We start from the raw sequence: 19,732 nt of genomic DNA on the forward strand, positions 1-19,732 counted from the left end.
TTCCAAGTAAACAGCCGCAATGAAAGAAAACTCCAAGGCTTGGATTTCCTCAAAGTTACTTTTTACTAGAGATGTCATATTGGCACATCTGGGGAAACCCGAGTCTGAGAGTTTCCGGACTTTCCCCACCCAAAAGAAAGTTCATGTCCCCGCCCAGCACCCACATGTCCATCACATGGTCCAATCAAGGCACCATCCAAAACTGAAGATGCCTCCCAGTCACCTCATAGCAGCTGCAGGAAAAAGCAGCCTTGACTCTCTGGAAAAAATGTTATGGGTGGGGAAAGCTCCATGCCATGGGCTGCAATGGCGAAATGGACAACGGAGTGGCCGGCGCAACGTAAGGAGGAACAAAATAGCCCCATCGTGCTGTGCCCCTCCTGCCGCCAAACGCACTCAGCTGTGTGTGGACTTTCCTTCGCTCATGTGGTTTCTCACCACTTCCCGTGCTGTCCGGGAAGCAGATCCCTTGTGCGTGCCACTTCCCAATGCTTCCCAGAGCTTCCCGCTTGCCTCTGAATGCCGGATGAATACTCTCCTCCCAGGCCCCTTGCCGATGGACAAGTGGCACTTCTTCTCCTTGTAGCACTGAGGTGCTTGGCATTTGAAATCCAGCAGTGCTTCTCCAGCTGTCAAGTCTGAGCACTCTTAAAATCCAAGAGTGCTGGATTTCAAAAGCCAAGGAGATCAGTGCTGCAAGGAGAAGCAGGAAAGGCCCTGAAGCTGCGCTGCCCGGGATCCATGTGGGCTGACGCAGGGGGAGGACAGGCATGGATGGATGGATGGATGCTGCCTGAAAAAAGAGGCTGGCACGAGTAGGAGGAGCCTGCGTCCCTCACCTGCTTGCCTGCCTGCCTCCGTGCTACCCGGCGTCTTAACAACACCGCCCCCAGGAAAGGCCCCAAAGCTGCGCTGCCCGGGATCCACGTGGGCTGCTTCAGGGGGGAGGCAGGCATGGCTGGTTGGATGCTGCCTGGAACACAAGAGGGCAATCTATCTCAGAAACCACCAAGAGTCCCTCACAAATAAGTATTCGGCACAATCCTTCAATTCAGGAGAAAGATTAAAACGTGATTTATGCCTCCAGTTCTTTTTCATAGCTAATTATTGCCGTTTAGGAAATTGTTGATCTAGAAGAGATCTTCGTGGTTATGGATGGCATCTGGGATGGCAACAGAACAGGGGGGATCAAACGCAAGGCCCGTGGGCCAAATCTGGCCCACGATGTGGTTGGATCCGGTGCATGGGACCGTCCTGGAAAATGTAAGGGGCTGCTCTGCATCACTTCGGCCTAATCTACCCAATGCAAAGAGGAACATGCTAACAGTTTGGGGCATGGCGTCAAGCTGGCCACGCCCACCCAGTCAGGCATGCCCCCCCTATCAGCCCCCCCCCGCCCCCCCGAGGTCAACCACAGCCCTGATGCGGACCTCAATGAAATTGAGTTTGATACCCCTGCAATAGAAGGAGAAGAAGGACAAAAGAAATTGGAGGAGAAGGAAAGAGAAATGGGGTGGAGAAAGGGAAAACAGAAAGAGTGGCGGAGAGCTGAAGCCTCAGATGGTTTGAAGTTCTTCCAGCGTGATGACCCCATTGCTCCACTATATCATGGGTGAAGGATAAGCTGTCCATTCCACTTTTGGATCAAGAACCATGGGTGGACTTTCTCTCCTTTAAAATTTTCTTTCGGAAAAGCAAAAATTTCGGCATTCGTGTCACCATCAAAAAATGCTAAGAGGCCTTGTGGGTAGTCCAGAGAAACTCGGATCCTCTTCGGAGGATGGCACAATGTCAAATTTTGCCTGGGATGGGTGATTGCCTCATACCGTCCATTAATTCGCTGAATTCCCCAGTAGCCCCCACTAGAATCGAAAAGAATCTTCGCGTTTCTGTTTGAAGATTCCCTAACAATTCCCACCGCCCACCACTCCTCTCCTTCTATCACCTCTACCTCCCAGCACATCTTCCCAGAATTGAAGGCCTGGTGGGCTATGACACTGGTCATCAAGTCATATCTCAGAGGACTGCTGGCCACAGGCTGTTTCATGGCTTTCCATCTCACGCTTTTCAAATCAGAGGAGACGTAGAGCTCGGGATGAGCTGTGTTCGGATCCAGAGTCAGATTTGCTGTGTGGAAGAAAGAAAAGTTGTGGGGGAGAAGGAGTTACCACCTTTTTCATGCCACCTGGTTTATTTAATTAATAAAAATATGGCAACTGGTGGCCAAGTTATGCTGAAATTGTATCTTCTAAAAAACCAAGAGGTTTGCTCACAATCTGGTTCCATCTTTCTCAACAACAGCAACAAAAACAACAGCGGCCTATTCCAGTAAGGGAAAGGGTGTGGGATACATGAAATTAATTTATTTAATCCCTGGGAAAACTGGCAGCTAATCCTCAAGTAAAGCAAGTTGGTTTAGGAGAAAAGAAATTCATAGCTCATTATTAGATGAAGGCTTTCTAACTGAAAGCCCTGAGAGCAAGGTAAAATTTAGCCAAGAAATTATAGACAATTACATCAATAAAACTTCAATAAAATTTCAAATGATGCTTGTTTTTTTGCTCCATAAACTAAAATTTATTTTATTTTCTGCTCCCCAGCAATACACCTTTTAACACAGTGGAGGCATTTTTTTTTGCATGTTATGAAGTCACATAATTTATGTAATTGATATATACCAGTGAGGGGGAACCTTTTCGTCCCAAATTGAAATGTCCATGCATGCTGGAGTACCAGAAACCCGAACACCAGGTAGCAGGTTATTCGGTGCTCACGAAGACCAACTGGCCTGAGAAGACATGCACGCTGGAAACCCGAAGAGCAGCTGGTGACAGTGCAAGTGCCTACAGAGAGGGTGGGCCCTCTGGCACGTGGGCCATAGGTTCACCATCCCAGGTATATTCATTATCACTTGCATATAATATCTAAAAATCATGTCCACTCTGCAAAATTTACAGTGTGGGTGTCTGTCTGTCTGTCTCTCCCTGTGTGTGTGTCTGTGTGTGTGTGTATGTGTGTGTGTGTGTGTGTGTGTGTGTGTATGTATGTATGTATGTATGTATGTATGTATGTATGTATCAGTGGTGGGTTTCAAATTTTTTGGGAACCTACTCTGTGAGTGTGGCCTTCTTTGTGGGAGTGGCTTGCCGGTCATTTGACCTGGTAGGAGTGGCTTGGCAGCCATGTGTTTTCTCTCTCTCTCTCTCTCTCTCTCTCTCTCTCTCTCTCTCTCTCTCTCTCTCTCTCTCTCTCTCCTTCCTTTGTCTCTCTGTCCCTTTTTTCTTTTTTTCTTTCATCTCTCTCTCACTCTTTTTCTTTCTTTTTTCTTTCTTTATTTCTTTCTTCCTTTCTCTTTCTCTTTCTCTTTCTCTCTCTGTGTCAGTCTGTCTGTCTGTCTGTCTCTCTCTCTCTCTCTCTCTCTCTCTCTCACTCACTCTGTGTGTGTGTGTGTGTGTGTGTGTGTGTGTGTGTGTGTGTGTGTGTGTGTCAGTGGTGGGTTTCATAAAAAATTTGGAACCTCTTCTGTAGGTGTGGCCTGCTTTCCGGGTCCACTGGTGGAACCTCTTCTAACCGGTTCGGTAGATTTGACGAACCGGTTCTACCGAATAGGTGCGAACTGGTAGGAACCCACCTCTGGTATGTATAAACACACATATATACCGTATTTTTTGGACTATAAGACACACCTCTCCCCCCCCCCAAAAAAAGAGCATGGAAATGTTGTTGTGTCTTATACATCAAGTACAGCCATTTTTTGGCATCCTGTCCCGCATCCCATTTTTGCGAAAGGTGGTTGGAAAACGGGCCATTTTTTGCAAAACTGAGGCATTTTAGTCTTCCTCTAGCCCCCAAGAAGCACTCTGCAGGCTTCAGCAGGGCTGGGGGAAGGTGAAAAGGGCCCTGTTTTTGCAAAAAAAAAAAAAACCAGCTCATTTTCCACCCATTTTTCACAAAAACGGGGGCATTTTTGCCTTCCGCCAGCTCTGCTGAAGCCTGCAGAGTGCTCCTGGGGGCTAGGAGGGACAAATACTTTTTTTTACTTACCTCTTCAAAATCTTGGTGAGTCTTATACACTGGTTCATCTTATAGTCCGAAAAATATGATACATACATACATACATACATACATACATACATACATACATACATACATACATACACAGGGACGTGCAATCTGGGGAGGCAGGGGAGGCAGAGCCTCACCACTGTCATCATGAAAAGAAAAAAAATGTAAAAGGAAAAAGGCAAGAGCTGAGATCAGGCTGAGCTAGTTGCTGCCAGAATCAGCATGGATGACTCTGCTTAGTGCTTAACTGTTTTAAAAAGCCTCTAAAAAAGTGTTCTCTACGGGAGGCAGCAGGAGAACGAGGTGCCTCATCTAGTCTGATTTTATGATCACTCGAGCAGAGCTAAGCAAGGGTTAAAAGCCGAAAAATTCCTGACGTAGATGAGGCACGTTGTTCTCCTACCTCCTGTAGAGAGCGTTTTTTAGAGGCTTTTTAGAGGCACTGGCAACAATTAGCTGATGGCAGGCAAGAGCAGAGTTGAAATCCTCTCTGAAACAGGTGTAAAAGGTACATGTGTGGGTCGGAGGGAGGGGGAGGAATTCAAAAAGTTTGATTGCATGCAGAGCCACGTTGCCTTTTCAAACACACACACACACACACACAAACACACACACACACCTGGATAAAAGTATATAAGCCCAGTTTGAAAAGGCAACGGGGCTCCACCTGCAATCAAAGGCTCGGATCGGAAGGCAGCATGGGAATCGGCGGGGCGGGGTATGGCAGAGGAGCTGTTTTCAAGCTATTGGAAAATATATCCAATCCAATTCTGTGTTTGTGTTTGTGTTTGTTTGAGAGTGAGTGAGAGAGGGATCTAACTTCTCTGTGTGCGTGTGTCTGTTTGAGAGAGGGGGGTGGGAGGGAGAGAGGGAGGAAGGAGGGGGAGGGAGAAGAAAAAGAATGAAGGAAAACTTTTTCGCAAAGGAGAAAAACAAATGCTGTTGTTTTAAATCGGAACTGAGCATGCCTGGGAGTTGAAGTCCACAAGTCTAAAAAAAATTGAAACCCCTGTGTCAGTGCCTCACCAGCCATAAGCCTCACCGCACGTCACTGTACATACATACATACATATCTTAAATGCTAATTCCTGAGACATTTGGCTTTAAGAGATTCTTTCCTTGTATTGCAGACTTGATTGTCATTTCAATTTTGTTCCCACTCTCCCTTTCTTGATTTGCTCAGATTAATAAATATTAATCAGTATAAAGATATGCCTCATAAACTTGATGTTTAGCACTCTTTTTCACTTCTGCTCTTAACTGTATTTATTAAAATAAACTTCTGTGTGTCTGAATTACTGACCCAGAATCTTCTTGGGCCTTCCCAGCCTTCTTCTCAGAAGAGGAAATCCCCACATTCAGTAACCATGTGGAAGAAGTACTATAGTCCTTGCCTTTCAATCATTTGCATAGTGACTGTTTGAAGTTACAACGGCACTGAAAAAAGTGACATATAACTGTTTTTCACACTTAAGACCAATGCAGCATTCCCATGGCCATGTGAGCAAAATTAGGATGCTTGACAACTGGTTCATATTTATGACGGTTGCAGGGTCCCGTTCCATTGACAAGCAAAGTCAATGGGGAAGCCAGATTCACTTAACAACCATGTTACTGGAATGGAATGGAAGGGAACGGAACAGAACGGAACCGAACAGAACAGAAAATGAAATGGAATAGTATAGAATAAAATAGAATAGGACCTTGGAGGTCTTCTAAACCAGGATAACCTATACTATTTCAGATAAGTGACTGTCCAGTCTCTTCTTAAAAACCTCCAGTGATGGAGAACCCACAACTTCTGAAGGCAAAGTTGTTCCACTAGTTAATTGTCCTCACTGTTAGGAAGTTTCTCCTTAATTCCAGGTTGCTTCTCTCTTTGATTAGTTTCCAACCATTGTTTCTTGTCCTGCTTTCTGGTGCTTTGGAGAATAATTTGACCCCCACTTCTAACTTAACAACTACAGTGATTCTCTTAACAATCATGGCAAGGAAGGCCATAAAATGGGGCAAAATTCATTTAACAACTGTCTCGCTCAGCAACAGAAATGTTGAGCTCAATTGAGGTCATAAATCTAGGACTACCTGTATGGCTACCTTTTCAGCTACCAAAAATTCATCCAAAAAACTAGGCCCTACAGACACCCTGGAAGACAGAGAGAGAGAGTGGAAATCTCAAACCGGGATCCTTCTTGCTTGTCCTGGTGTGTGTGTGTGTGTATGTGTGTGTGTGTGTGTGTGAGAGAGAGAGAGAGAGAGAGAGAGAGATCATGTGACCATGGGAATGCTGCAACAGTTGTAAGGGTGAACAATGATCCAAAGTCACTTTTTTCAGTGCCGTTGTAACTTTGAATGGTCACTAAATGAACTGTTGTAAGTCGAGGACTACCAGTAGTCCTTCCCCACAAGAGGTCATGTGATAACCTTTTGTGACCTTCTGACAAGCAAAGTCAATAGGGAAGCCAGATTCACTTAACACCCTCACTTAACAAATGTCTCACTTAAGAACAGAAATTCTGCGCTCCATTGTGGTCGTAAGTCAAGGACTTCCTGTATATGAGCTTTTGTACTGCATATCGAAAAGAATCCCATTTTACTGTATGCTGGAAAAGGCAGGCCTTACCTGTCTTGCTGTCCTTAGCCGATCGGCAAGGAATACAATTCTTTACGCAACTGGAGATTGGCTTCGAGGGATCATTGGGTAAGCTGTCATTCTGTGAAGCTTAAGCAATAAATCAACTTTAGAGCCTGTTTGCCATCCGAGATCATTTATTCTGGATCACAAAATAAATACCTTTGTGATCATTTATCCTGGTTCACAAAACAAAGGCCTCCACTAAATAGAAAACATTGGAATTTTGTAGGTTACCAGTTAACTATTAAAAATTAATTATTACATTAATAATTAATAATAATCATTTATTAATAACTATCAATAACAGTTAATTACACTCCCACCAACACTGACAGGGCAAGCCACTTGTACATAAACAGAATGCAAACCCCACTTCTTTCTAGCACTGATTATGCTACTTAGTTGGGTAATGAAACATCTGCAAGAAAACAGTCAAGCTTAGAAAGCAACAGGGACCCCCACAGTGGTGGTTTGGTTTGGTTTGGTTTGGTTTGGTTTGGTTTGGTTTGGTTTGGTTTGGTTTGGTTTGGTTTGGTTTGGTTTGGTTTGGTTTGGTTTGGTTTGGTTTGGTTTGGTTTGGTTTGGTTTGGTTTGGTTTGGTTTGGTTTGGTTTATTGGATTTATATGCCGCCCTTCTCCCAAGGACTTAGGGCAAAAAACACGTATTACAAAAGTTTTTAAAAAAATAGATAGAATATCCAAAAAAAAACCAAACCCAATTAAGATTAACAATAACATTTTTAAAAAATTTTTTGATTAAAATTAACAATAATCAATAATTTATTTTGTTTTGTTCAGGCCAGGCTGGCTTGCTGGAAAAGCCAACTTTTTAGGGCGCGTCGGAAGGACCGGAGGTCGGGGATTATACGAAGCTCCGGGGGCTGCTCATTCCAGTGAATAAATACATTAAACAGTAGAAAAACCAAACCAAGACAAAGAATAATAGGCAAGGAGATATAAAAAATTATGGAGGCACCTCACTAATTCACCTGTCCCCTGGGTGCCCCCCGCCCCCCAGGGCTGCTGGCATAACCAGATCTTGAGGGAATCTCTGGAAGCTAGCAGTGACAAGCCCAATCTCGTATTATCTCATATAAATCCTCTCAAATATGTGGTATGATCTATATACATGTGAATTAGGGAGGTGTCTGCCTTCTTATTTTGGACCTAAGCCATGTTTTTCCTCTTCTTGTAAACAGATCTGGCCTATCTTTTCAAGTGGCGCAGTGGTTAAAAGCAGCACTGCAGGCTACTGCTAGATCAGCAGGTCAGCGGTTCAAATCTCACCGGCTCAGGGTTGACTCAGCCTTCCATCCTTACGAGGTGGGTAAAATGAGAACCCAGATTGTTGGGGGCAATATGCTGACTCTCTGTAAACCGCTTAGAGAGGCCTGAAAGGCCTATGAAGCGGTATATAAGTCTACTGCTATTGCTATTGCTATTGCTATAAGTGCATCTTGAAGGAGCCATTCTGGCACAGTCTTGGAGGCAAATTCTGCTGACAAGCTTTAAGGATTCGATCCTGACTGGCTCAAGGTTGTCTCAGCCTTCCAGCCTTCTGAGGTGGGTAAAAGGACCCACATTGTTGGGGGGGGCAATAGGCTGATTCTGTAAACCGCTTAGAGAGGGTTGTAGAGTACTGTGAAGCGGTATATAAGTCTAAGTGCTTACAGCCTCTACAATTTCACCATTACAAGTGATGTATGCAGCATAATATATATTTTCTCGTTCGGACTGATGGACTGCATATTGAGAGTCTATTCAGATATATGCAGTTGGCATTTCAGCAAATGGGATGGGAAAAACACAAAAATGCTCTCGGCATATTTTCCGACCATACAGGATATCTTGGAACATACAATGGGGAACATACAGATAGTCATCAACTTATAACTGCAATTGAGCCCAAATTTTGGTGATAGGTCAATGAGGTCACCAGATGACTATGTCCGGTTTCATGATTTTTTGTGTGTGTGCTGAGACCATGAAGCCAATGGACATTTTTTTGCTGGAAACTGGAAGTAAATAGCAAAAGTACTTAGACTTATATACCGCTTCACAGTGCTTTACAGCCCTCTCTAAGCGGTTTACAGAGTCAGGAGCCGAGGTGGCGCAGTAGTTAAATGCAGTACTGCAGGCTACTTCAGCTGACTGCAGTTCAGCAGTTTGGCTGTTCAAATCCCACTAGGCTCAAGGTTGACTCAGCCTTCCATCCTTCCGAGGTGGGTAAAATGAGGACCCAGATTGTTGTTGGGGGCAATATGCTGACTCTGTAAACCGCTTAGAGAGGGCTGAAAGCCCTATGAAGCGGTATATAAGTCTAACTATTGCTATTGCTATTGCAGTCTATTGCCCCCAACAATCTGGGTTCTCATTTTACCCAGCTCAGAAGGATGGAAAGCTGAGTCAACCTTGAGCCTGGTAAGATTCGAACTCCCAAACTGCTGGCAGCTGGTAATCAGCAAAAGTAGCCTGCAGTACTGCACTCTAACTACTGTGCCACTGCCAATAACATCTTAAATGGTGGTCACCTGACCACGGGATGCTGCAAAAAGCCATAAAGGTGGGCCAGTTGCCAAGTGCCCCAAATCCGATCACATGACTTTGGGGGAGGGGCTGTCCGAACTTCAAAATTGGGTCATAAATCGCTCCGGGAAAGTCTGTCGTAACTATGAATGATCACCAAGCAACTGGTCATAAGTCAAGGACTACCTGTACTGATGGCAAATTGTGCTCCTGTGACAAATGTGACAGTAAAAATATTTGCTGAGTAGTAGATGTAATTTTAAACCATCACTGTTTATCTGTATCACTCCTGCTTAGCAGATGAGGTGTACTTATAACAATAGCAGTTAGACATATATACCGCTTCACAGTGCTTTTACAACTCTCTCTAAGCGGTTTACAGAATCAGCGTATTGCCCCCAATAATCTGGGTCCTCCTTTCACCCACCTCGGAAGAATGGAAAGCTGAGCCAGTCAGGATCAAACTTATGGCAGTGAGCAGAGTCAGCCTGCCATACTGCATTCTAACCACTGTGCCACCACAACTCTATGGTAGCAGGGGAGAATGATGACAGGTTGAAGGAAGAAAACAGAACATTTCTTACCTGGAAGAATGAAAACAATCAAAAGCACACCCAGGATCACATTTCCTACAGCCGAAATGCCGAACAAAATTTTCCACAGGAGAGGATTCATCGAATGATCTGTGAGGTTGGAAGGTAATTGTGAAGTTCATCCATTCCTTAATTTACATCAAGCATTGTAACTTAAGCATCAATAGCAATAGCAATAGCAGTTGTACTTATATACTGCTTCACAGGACTTTCAGCCCTCTCTAAGTGGTTTACAGAGTCAGCATATTGCCCCCAACAATCCGGGTCCTCATTTTACCCACCTCGGAAGGATGGAAGGCTGAGTCAACCCTGAGCCAGTGAGATTTGAACTGCCGAACTGCCGAACTAGCAGTCAGCTAAAGTAGCCTGCAGTACTGCACTCTAACCACTGCACCACCTCAGCTCTCAATTCCCAATGGAAAGCCAAATAGGTGACTGAACATCCAGACATAGGAAGACATAAAGGATCCTACCAAAAAAAGGTGCCACATTTTGAACTATCCCCTCAGCTACGGACAATCCTGAATAGGATTCACACCTCACATGGCGTCTACCGGGACTCTCTGTATAAATGAGGTTCAGTATCCTCACCTCAGTGTGGCTGCAGGGTCCCACATCAAACTGTAGGTCACAACATGACCAGCTGTAAGCTGAGGCTGTATACCGGTCCAATATCTGATTTTTTAAAAATATAAAGGATACTGTGCTTCAACGATTAAATGGCCTAGACGTTGGTATTTAAACACAGATACTTTTGACATTTCTTCTTCTTCTTCTTCTTCTTCTTCTTCTTCTTCTTCTTCTTCTTCTTCTTCTTCTTCTTCTTCTTCTTCTTCTTCTCCTCCTTCTTCTCCTCCTCCTCCTCCTCCTCCTCCTCCTCCTCCTCCTCCTCCTCCTCCTCCTCCTCCTAGCCATTGTCTATCCACAGCAGGATGAAGGCCTCTTCCACATGTTTCCAACCAATATGACCCTCAGCTTTCTTTTGCCAATTGGGCCCGCAAAACTTGCTGATGTCATCACTCCATCTTGTTTTAGGTCACTTTCTTAGATGCTTTTTATCAGGTGGGATCCATTCTATGACTGCTTTGGTCCACCTGTCATCAGTTTGTCTTGCTATACAACCAACCCATTTCCATTTCCATTCTTTTACTCTCTTGAAGGCATTGTATACTTTCGTTTCTTCTCTAATCCATGTGCAGGTCTTTCTATCTTTCTATCTGGTCTTGTGATTGTCAAGCATATATCTTTCCCTGGCTCTTTGTGCCACTCATAGCTTTTGTATCAATTGTGAGGTTAGTATCCATGTTTCACTGGCATATGTTAGAACAGGTAGCATGCACTGATCAAAACTTTTCTCTTCAGGCATAGGGGAAGGTTTTTCTTGAAAATTATGCTTAGCTTGCCAAATGCCTGCCAACCACATTTAACACGTTCAATTTCCTTTATTGTATCACCTTCTATTGAGTTCCGTTAGCCAAGGTATCACATTTATATTTTATTAAGTTTTACTAGTCTAGATGAAATGTTAATATATTTTTCGAGTCCATGTTAGGACCTGTACACTGCATGAGTCAAAAAGAGGGCCGTGAAAATATTTACAAACCCCTCGCATCCTGAAGATAAATTGTTTCAACTCCTACCCTCAAAACAACGCTATAGAGAACTACACACCAAGCTAAGTAGACACAACAGTTTTTTCCCCAACACCATCACTCTGGTAAACAAATAATTCCCTCAACACTGTCATACCCTTCACTAATGCTGCCTTACAATATTACTATTAGTCTTCTCATCGTTCCTATCACCCATCTCCTCCCACTTATGACTGCATGACTGTAACTTTGTTGCTTGTATCCTTACGATTTATATTGATATTGATTGTCCCTGATTGCTTAATTGTACTCTATGACTCTCATTAAGTGTTGTACCTTATGATTCTTGATGAATGTGTCTTGCCTTTATGTACACTGAGAGCATATGCACCAAAGACAAATTCCTTCTGTGTCCAATCATACTTGGACTATTCTATTCTATTCTATTCTATTCTATTCTATTCTATTCTATTCTATTGATGTGCTATAAATAAATTAGGTATTGTAACATAAAAATTCTTGAACAGGTTGAATCCAACTGCATCCACAGGAATTTACTAAGTGGCTATGGGCTGATCATACTCCCACCCTCAGCCCAGTCTACCTTAAAGGGATCTTTCGGTTGGAAAATAAAACAGGCGGGGGTGTTGTGGACACTGTTATGTGCACCTAGAAGTGTGATATGAGTAAGGCAACAACAATAACAAAACACTGCCATCATTCATCTAGAGAAGCTTATTTTTTTAATGCAACCAAGCTTCCCAACTCAGCATTAAATAGCTTGTCTGTTTACACATATTTTGGAAAAGCTTTATGTGACATGTGTGCCAGTGATAAGAGAGTAACAAAATTAGATAGCAGGGGCAGAAAGAGTGATCTTCGCTTGGAGTCTGGGAAGATAATTTTACAGAGCATGCAAAGATTTCAGAGAGGGGGATGTTTTGCTTCCTTACTCATGGCTAGCACCTTCTTGGCCTGAGTTCAGGTTCTCAAGAACTACAGTGGCACAGTGGTTAGGGTGCAGTACTGCAAGCTACTTCTGTTGACTGCCGGCTGCCTGCAATTTGGCAGTTCAAATCTCACCTGGCTCAAGGTTGACACAGACTTCCATCCTTCTGAAGTGGGTAAAACAAGGACCCATATTGTTGGGAGCAATAGGCAGACTCTGTAAACCACTTAGAAAGGGCTGTAAAGCACTGTAAAGTGGTATATAAGTCTAAGCGCTATTGCTGGTGCTAGAAAGAGGAGGTATTGTAGGCAGATGCAGCTTCTCAAAGAAAATTAAGGGGATGAGGTGTGTGCACTTTGAATCTCTCCCACGAGAGATGTGTTCTAGGGCATGGCCAAATGTTAACTTGCAATGCACCTTTCCTTCAAGCAGTCTGCTAGCCTAAAATTTGCTGTCCATATTTCTGAGTCCCAGGAATGAGATGGGTGGATGGTTCCATCCTTAAGGTGCTAAGGAAAGACCAGCAAAGGAAGGCGATTAATGGATTCCCCCAGCTTTGTTTCTCCTCCCTTTGTCACAGGGCTGACAGTGGGTGCCTCAGATAAAAATCTGCAGTCCATTACAATATTAAGGAGGGAAGGGGAAAATACAGGATATCGACCTTCCATACATAGAAAGAATCACAGCATTATTTATACCTCCATGGTAGTGGATCTGGGTACTTGAGAGACCGCCTCCTGCCAATTACCTCCCTGCGACCTATTAGGTCACACAGATTGGGCCTCCTCCGAGTTCCATCTGCCAGTCAGTGCCGACTGGCAACTACGCGGAGGAGAGCCTTTTCAGTAGTAGCTCCGACCCTTTGGAACGATCTCCCCGTGGAGATTCGTACCTTCACCACCCTCCAGACCTTCCGCACAGCCCTTAAGATCTGGCTATCCCGTCAGGCCTGGGGTTAAAGGTTATAGTCTGTCCCCCACCCGAATGATGAATGAATGTTGCTTTTATTTTAATTATATGTTATTTATATATGTCATTGTGTGTCTTCCCGCCCTATCTGTTGTAAGCCGCCCGGAGTCCCCTCAGGGAAAAGGGCGGCCTATAAATACATTTACCATTACCATTACCATTACCATGAGGTATGTGCGCTTTGAATCTCTCCTAGGAGAGATGTGTTCTAGGGCATGGCCAAATGTTAACCTCCAATGCACCTTTCCTTCAAGCAGTCTGCTAGCCTAAAATTTGCTGTCCATATTTCTGAGTCCCAGGAATGAGATGGGTGCATGGTTCCATCCTTAAGGTGCTAAGGAAAGACCAGCAAAGGAAGGCAATTAGTGGATTCCCCTAGCTTTGTTTCTCCTCCCTTTGTCACAGGGCTGACAGCGGGTGCCTCAGATAAAAATCTGCAGTCCATTACAATATTAAGGAGGGAGGGGGAAAATACAGGATATCGACCTTCCATACATAGAAAGAATCACAGCATCATTTACAGGGTCGAAAGGGGAGTTGGACTTCCTCTGGTTCGACTCCCTACCAAGGACAAAAATCTTTCCACCAATCCAGACACTGGATTTAATGGATGGAAACTAATCAAGGAGAGAATGAACTTAGATCTAAGGAGAAATTTCCTGACAGAACAATGAACCAGTGCTTCCAGAAGTTGTGCATGTCCCAACCCTGGAGGTTTTAAAGAAGAGATTGGACAACCTTTTTCGTAAATGGTAGAGTTTACAGCTTGAGCAGGGAATTATAATAATAATAATTATTATTATCAAAATAGAGCTGGAAGGAATCATGGGAGTTTTCTAGTCCAACCCTCAGCTCAAGCAGGAGATTCTATGTCATTTCAGACAAGTGGCTATATAGTCTCTTCTTAAAAAACCACCAGTATTGAAACACCCACAACTTCTGAAGGCAAGCTATTCCACTAGTTAATTGTTCTCACTGTTAGGAAGTTTCTCCAAGTTTCTTCTTGTCTTGCTTTCTGGTGCTTTGGAAAATAAGTTGATTCCCCATTCTTTGTGGCAACCCCTGAAATACTGGAATACTATACATTCATGTCACCCCTGGTCCTTGTTTTCTCTTGACTAGCCATTCCCAGTTCCTGCAAATGTTCTTCATATGTTTGAACTTCATTTGTTGGACTACAAGACCTCCAAGGTCCCTTCCAACTCTATTATTCTATTATTCTGAAAATGAGACTTGCAGATTTTACTGAATGTTAAAAATATATAAAAAGAGCATGTACTATTAAAGTTAGAGGTATTTGGTATGTAAATGAGGTATTCTCTAAAGTTGCTTTGTTTGCTCAGTTCTTTAAACATAGCCTGATCAAACTACTTTAATAAAATGAAATTCAATGGTGAAAAAAGTAAGGTTCTACATTTAGACAAGAAAAACAAAATGCATAGGTACAGTATTGGTGGTACCTTGCTCAATAGTAGTAACTGTGAGAGTGATCTTGGAGTCCTAGTGGACAACCATTCAAATATGAGCCAGCAGTGTGCAGCAGCGGCCAAAAAAGCCAACACAGTTCTAGGCTGCATAAACAGAGGGATCGAATCAAGATCACGTGAAGTGTTAATACCACTTTATAATGCCTTGGTAAGGCCACACTTGGAATACTGCAGTCAGTTTTGGTTGCCACGATGTAGAAAAGATGGGGAGACTCTAGAAAGAGTGCAGCGAAGAGCAACAAAGATGATTAGGGGACTGGAGGCTAAAACATATGAAGAACGGTTGCAGGAACAGGGTATGTCTAGTTTAATAGAAAGAAGGACTAGGGGAGACATGATAGCAGTCTTCCAATATCTCAGGGGTTGCTACAAAGAAGAGAGAGTCAAACTATTCTTCAAGGCACCTGAGGGCAGAACAAGAAGCAATGGGTGGAAACTAATCAAGGAGAAAAGCAACTTAGAACTGAGGAGAAATTTCCTGACAGGTAGAACAATTAATCAGTGGAACAACTTGCCTCCAGAAGTTGTGAATGCCCCAACACTGGAGGTCTTTAAGAATATGTTGGATAGCCATTTGTCTGAAATGGTATAGGGTTTCCTGCCTAGGCAGGGGGCTGGACTATAAGACCTCCAAGGTCTCTTCCAACTCTGCTATTGTATTTGCATTTATATTTATTTGTACTTAGGAAAAAGTCATCTCAATTTTATTTTTGCAGTAATTGATTAAACACTCATAAATCCTTAGTAATCAATCATGTCTAGTGGATTGGAACCATCTGCTCTACAGGAAAAAGGAAAACCACTTGTCAGGTCTGCAGCCATGTTCCTTTTGGATCTTTGGCATGCTACATTCCAGTGGGTTTCTATAGTGGGGAATTGGGAGGGGAGATAGTACAGAGTAGAATGCTATGTAGCCAAAATAAAATTCCTTTCTAGATTGCCAAGGTCATCCTTTGTTTCTGCACCTCTGCACCTGACCAGAACTGGATGGGTGGAACTGCCAACATGGGAGTGGAAGATTGCACCGTGTGATGAACTTTAAGTTGGGTGGGAGAAATGGAAGAAGTTTCAGATTCGAGTTTCCCCAGATGTGCCAGCATGGCTCTCTTAATAAGTTGGAACTTTGAGCATTATGTTGCCTTGGACTCTGATTTAATTTTGGATGCTATCTGGAACACTGACACCACTCTAAGTAGATGCCACACAAATATTGCAACAGAGGCTGCTGAAATTTCCCACTAAGAGCTTCTCTCCAGCCAGTGCCAGAAAAATACATCACAGGATAGAGTAACTTCATTTTCCACTCATGTGGAGGAAGACAAATTAGACTTTTAAATACTTAAAATGTGGGAGAAATATGTTATATGCCTTCATGTGCATTCTTCCCTTCAATCTACTATTTTTATTTAGCAGAGATGACCAGAAAAGGAAACTAAACTTGTTGCAAACTTCTCTTCCTCCCACATATATGAAATTATAATCTCGAAGAAAGCAAGTTTATCTTGAAAGACAACTGGTCAAATGGATGTGAATCTGTATTCCTTTTCCTTCCAATTTTATTTTATTTTCTTTCTGTCTAAGATTACTGGATTATTAGGTGATAGAGAAGGAAGAAAACAATACTGTAGACAATTTGATTGGGCAAGAATAGCAATAGCAGTAGACTTATATACCGCTTCATAGGCCTTTCAGGCCTCTCTAAGCGGTTTACAGAGAGTCAGCATATTGCCCCCAACAATCTGGGTCCTCATTTTACCCACCTCGGAAGGATGGAAGGCTGAGTCAACCCTGAGCCGGTGAGATTTGAACCGCTGACCTGCTGATCTAGCAGTAGCCTGCAGTGCTGCATTTAACCACTGCGCCACCTTGGCTCAGAATGGGATTATTTGATTTCTCTGAAGCACATTTTGCAAAACAAGAAACTTAACACATTATTCAGTGCTGTGCCAAAGAGAGAAGGAAACTTAATATAGGAAATTCATTCTATAAAGACTTCCACTGGCATGACAAATTGTCATACGAGTTCCACTAGTATGATACCACCATAGTAGCAATACCAGGGGTGGGTTTCAACCGGTTCGTGGCGGTCCCTGCAAACCGGTTGGTCGGCGAACCCGGAAGTAAATCACTTCCGGGAACGGCGAAGGGCTCACCCACCCGCCCACGCTCCTTACCCAGTTTTGACGAGTTCTGCGCTTCCACGCATGTGCAGGACGCATACACCGCCTGCGAGATCCTCCAGGAGCAGCTGGAGCATCGCACAGACGCTAGTACGCATGCGGGCACCGCGCGCATGCACGAGGACGCCGCCGGCCCCATTCCAACCAAACCGGTTGGAACGGGGCGAGAAACCCACCCCTGAGCAATACATACTAGTAATGCACTAGTATAAAAATAGTGGATTAGTGTTCCACTCGTATGACGAGTTGTCAAACTTTGAGAGGGATCTTGAAGTTCTACCAGACTACCACTTAAGTATGAGCCAGCAGTGTGCTGCAGCTGCCAAAAAAGTCAATGCAGTCTTAGGCTGCATCAGCAGAGTGATAGCCTCAAGGTAACATGAAGGTTAGTACCACTACATTAGTAAAACCATACCTAGAATACTGGGTCCAGTTTTTGGACACCACAGTATAAAAAAGATGTTGTGACTCTAGATAGAGTCAGAGCAACAAAGGTGATTGGAGGCTAAAACAGATGAAGAAGGGTAGCAGGAATCGGGTATGTCTCATCTAACAAAGAGAAGGACTAGGTGACATCAGGGTAGTTTTCCAAAGCTAATACGATCCTGGGTTGTATAAACAGACGCATAGAATCAAAATCACACAAAGTATTAGTGCCACTTTACAAAACCCTAAGAAGACCACACCTGGAATACTGCAACTAATTTTGGACACCATACCACGAAAAAGATCTTGAGTCTTTGGAAAAAGTTCAGAGAAGAGGAACTAAGATGATCAAAGGCCTGGAGACTAAACCTTATGAAGAACGGCTGCAGGTTTTGGGTCTGGCTAGTCTAAAGAAAAAAAGAATTAGAGGTGACATGATAGCAGTGTTCCAGTATTTGAGGGGCTGCCACAAAGAAGATGGGGTCAAATTATTCTCCAAAGCACCAGAGGGTAGAACAAGAAACAATTGATGGAAACTAGGTAATCAAGGAGTGAAGCAACCTGGAATTAAGGAGAAACTTCCCAATAGTGAGGACAATTAACCAGTGCAACAACCTGCCTCCAGAAATCATGGGCACTTCAACACTGGAGGTTTTTAAGAAGGGACTGGACAGTCACTTGTCTTAGATGGTATAGGATCTTCTGCTTGAGCAGGGGGCTGGACTAGAACAGTGGTCTCCAACCTTGGCAACTTTAAGACCTGTGGACTTCAACTCCCAGAGTTCCTCAGCCAGCTGGCTGAGGAACTCTGGGAGTTGAAATGCACAAGTCTTAAAGTTGCCAAGGTTGGAGACCACTGGACTAGAAGACCTTCAAGGTTCTATTCTATTCTATTCTATTCTATTCTATTCTATTCTATTCTATTCTATTCTATTCTATTCTATTCTATTCTATTCCATTCCATTCCATTCCATTCCATTCCATTCCATTCCATTCCATTCCATTCCATTCCATTCCATTCCATTCCATCTCATCTGAGGGGCTGTCTAGAGAAGAGGGAATTGACCTATTCTCCAAAGCACCTGAGGGCAACTAACGGATGGAAGCTTATCAAAGAGAGATCCAACCTGGAATTAAGGAGAAATTTCCTGTCAGAACAATTTAATTAGTGGAACAGGTTGCCTCCTGGAGTTGCGGGCAGAGATTGAACAGCTATTTGTCTGTCATTGTACAGGATCTTCTGCTTAAGCAGGAAGTGGATTAGAAGACCTCCAAGGTCCATTCCAACTCTGATATTCTGTTACTCTGTAAACTTTAAAAATGGGTTTTTTTAATCTTTCCAGAATTTTGTCCCATGGTACGAAATGAGATTTATTGCCATTTGTAAAAGCTCATCCTGTTTATCCTGCCAGCCAGCCAGCCAACCTCCCTATTTTAGTCTCTAGCTTCTGGATGTAATTTATACATTTATTTAATATCTTGCCTTTATTATATTTATAAACAACTCAAGGTGATGAACATATGTACTACTCTTTTCCTCCTATTTTCCCCACAGCAACAACTCTGTGTGGTGAGTTAGGCTGAGAGAAAGTGACCAGGCCAAAAAAAACCCCAGCTGGTTTGTATGGCTAAGGCAGAACTAGAATTCATTGTTTTCTTGCTCCTAGTCCAGTGCCTTAAGCACTAGACAAAACACACACACACAGAGACACACACTGTGTGTCTCTCTCTGTATCCCTCTCATAATTGCTAGATATACAGAAAGAACTTAAAGCAAAGGACATGTAGATAATCAAGGAAAGTGTTCTCTGTTAAACAGAAATGACATTTGACAAATGTAATTTCCCCCACCAAAAAAAACAATAGGGACTAGATTCCCCTTCACCCTTTTCTTAACTTCTCTTTTTAAAAAAACCTTATTTCCAATAGGCAGAGTTAAATAAAGAAAAATAAGTAGCTGTAAGATATTACCTTTCTTTCCTTTGATGGCTGGCAAGGGATGGTCTCTCTTACTTGGATCTATACTCATATATCCATCTTCATCCATCCTTTAGAACTTTTTGATTGTGGGGGGGGGGCAGTGGCAAGTTTTGTACTCTTCTCAAGAGGAAGTGAGAGTTTGTTGAGGTTCTTCAAACAGCCAGTCTGACACAATTGTGTAACTGGTTTCACAAAGCCAGCCTCCAAGTTAGTAAATAATTTTTTGCCCAAGTGGGATAGGAGACCAGCTTATTCCATAGTTACCATCATCAGTAGTGGATCGGTGGTTGAAGTTTCCCATAGGATAGTAGTTAGCTGAGAGGTGTTTTT

The 19,732-nt window shown here is 43.3% G+C and overlaps 1 protein-coding gene across 1 annotated transcript; it reads right to left on the minus strand.

Moving 5' to 3' along the window:
- Window positions 1-1,541: 1,541 nt before the first annotated feature.
- Window positions 1,542-19,469, minus strand: LOC106538378 (RING finger protein 39-like). The gene is made up of 4 exons (XM_087707785.1): window positions 19,394-19,469; window positions 9,811-9,909; window positions 6,689-6,787; window positions 1,542-2,127 (listed from the first exon to the last, which is right to left on the minus strand). The coding sequence occupies exons 1-4, from the start codon at window positions 19,467-19,469 to the stop codon at window positions 1,607-1,609; spliced, it is 795 nt and encodes a 264-aa protein (XP_087563911.1). The 3' UTR covers window positions 1,542-1,606.
- Between the last annotated feature and the right edge of the window lie 263 nt (window positions 19,470-19,732).

This window comes from Thamnophis sirtalis, unplaced genomic scaffold, assembly GCF_051295495.1.
Source record: "Thamnophis sirtalis isolate CommonGarterSnake01/CBP01778 unplaced genomic scaffold, rThaSir2_p1.2 scaffold_3, whole genome shotgun sequence".
NCBI classification, from domain to species: domain Eukaryota; kingdom Metazoa; phylum Chordata; class Lepidosauria; order Squamata; family Natricidae; genus Thamnophis; species Thamnophis sirtalis.

What these genes read in the sequence shown, in the direction of transcription:
- LOC106538378 (XM_087707785.1), bottom strand. Translation starts at nt 19,469, where the DNA reads ATGGATGAAGATGGATATATGAGTATAGATCCAAGTAAGAGAGACCAT. An exon ending in AGCCATCAAAGGAAAGAAAG is followed by an intron (nt 9,910 to 19,393) that starts GTAATATCTTAC and finishes CCAACCTCACAG; the next exon opens with ATCATTCGATGAATCCTCTC. An exon ending in GGCTAAGGACAGCAAGACAG is followed by an intron (nt 2,128 to 6,688) that starts GTAAGGCCTGCC and finishes TCTTCCACACAG; the next exon opens with CAAATCTGACTCTGGATCCG.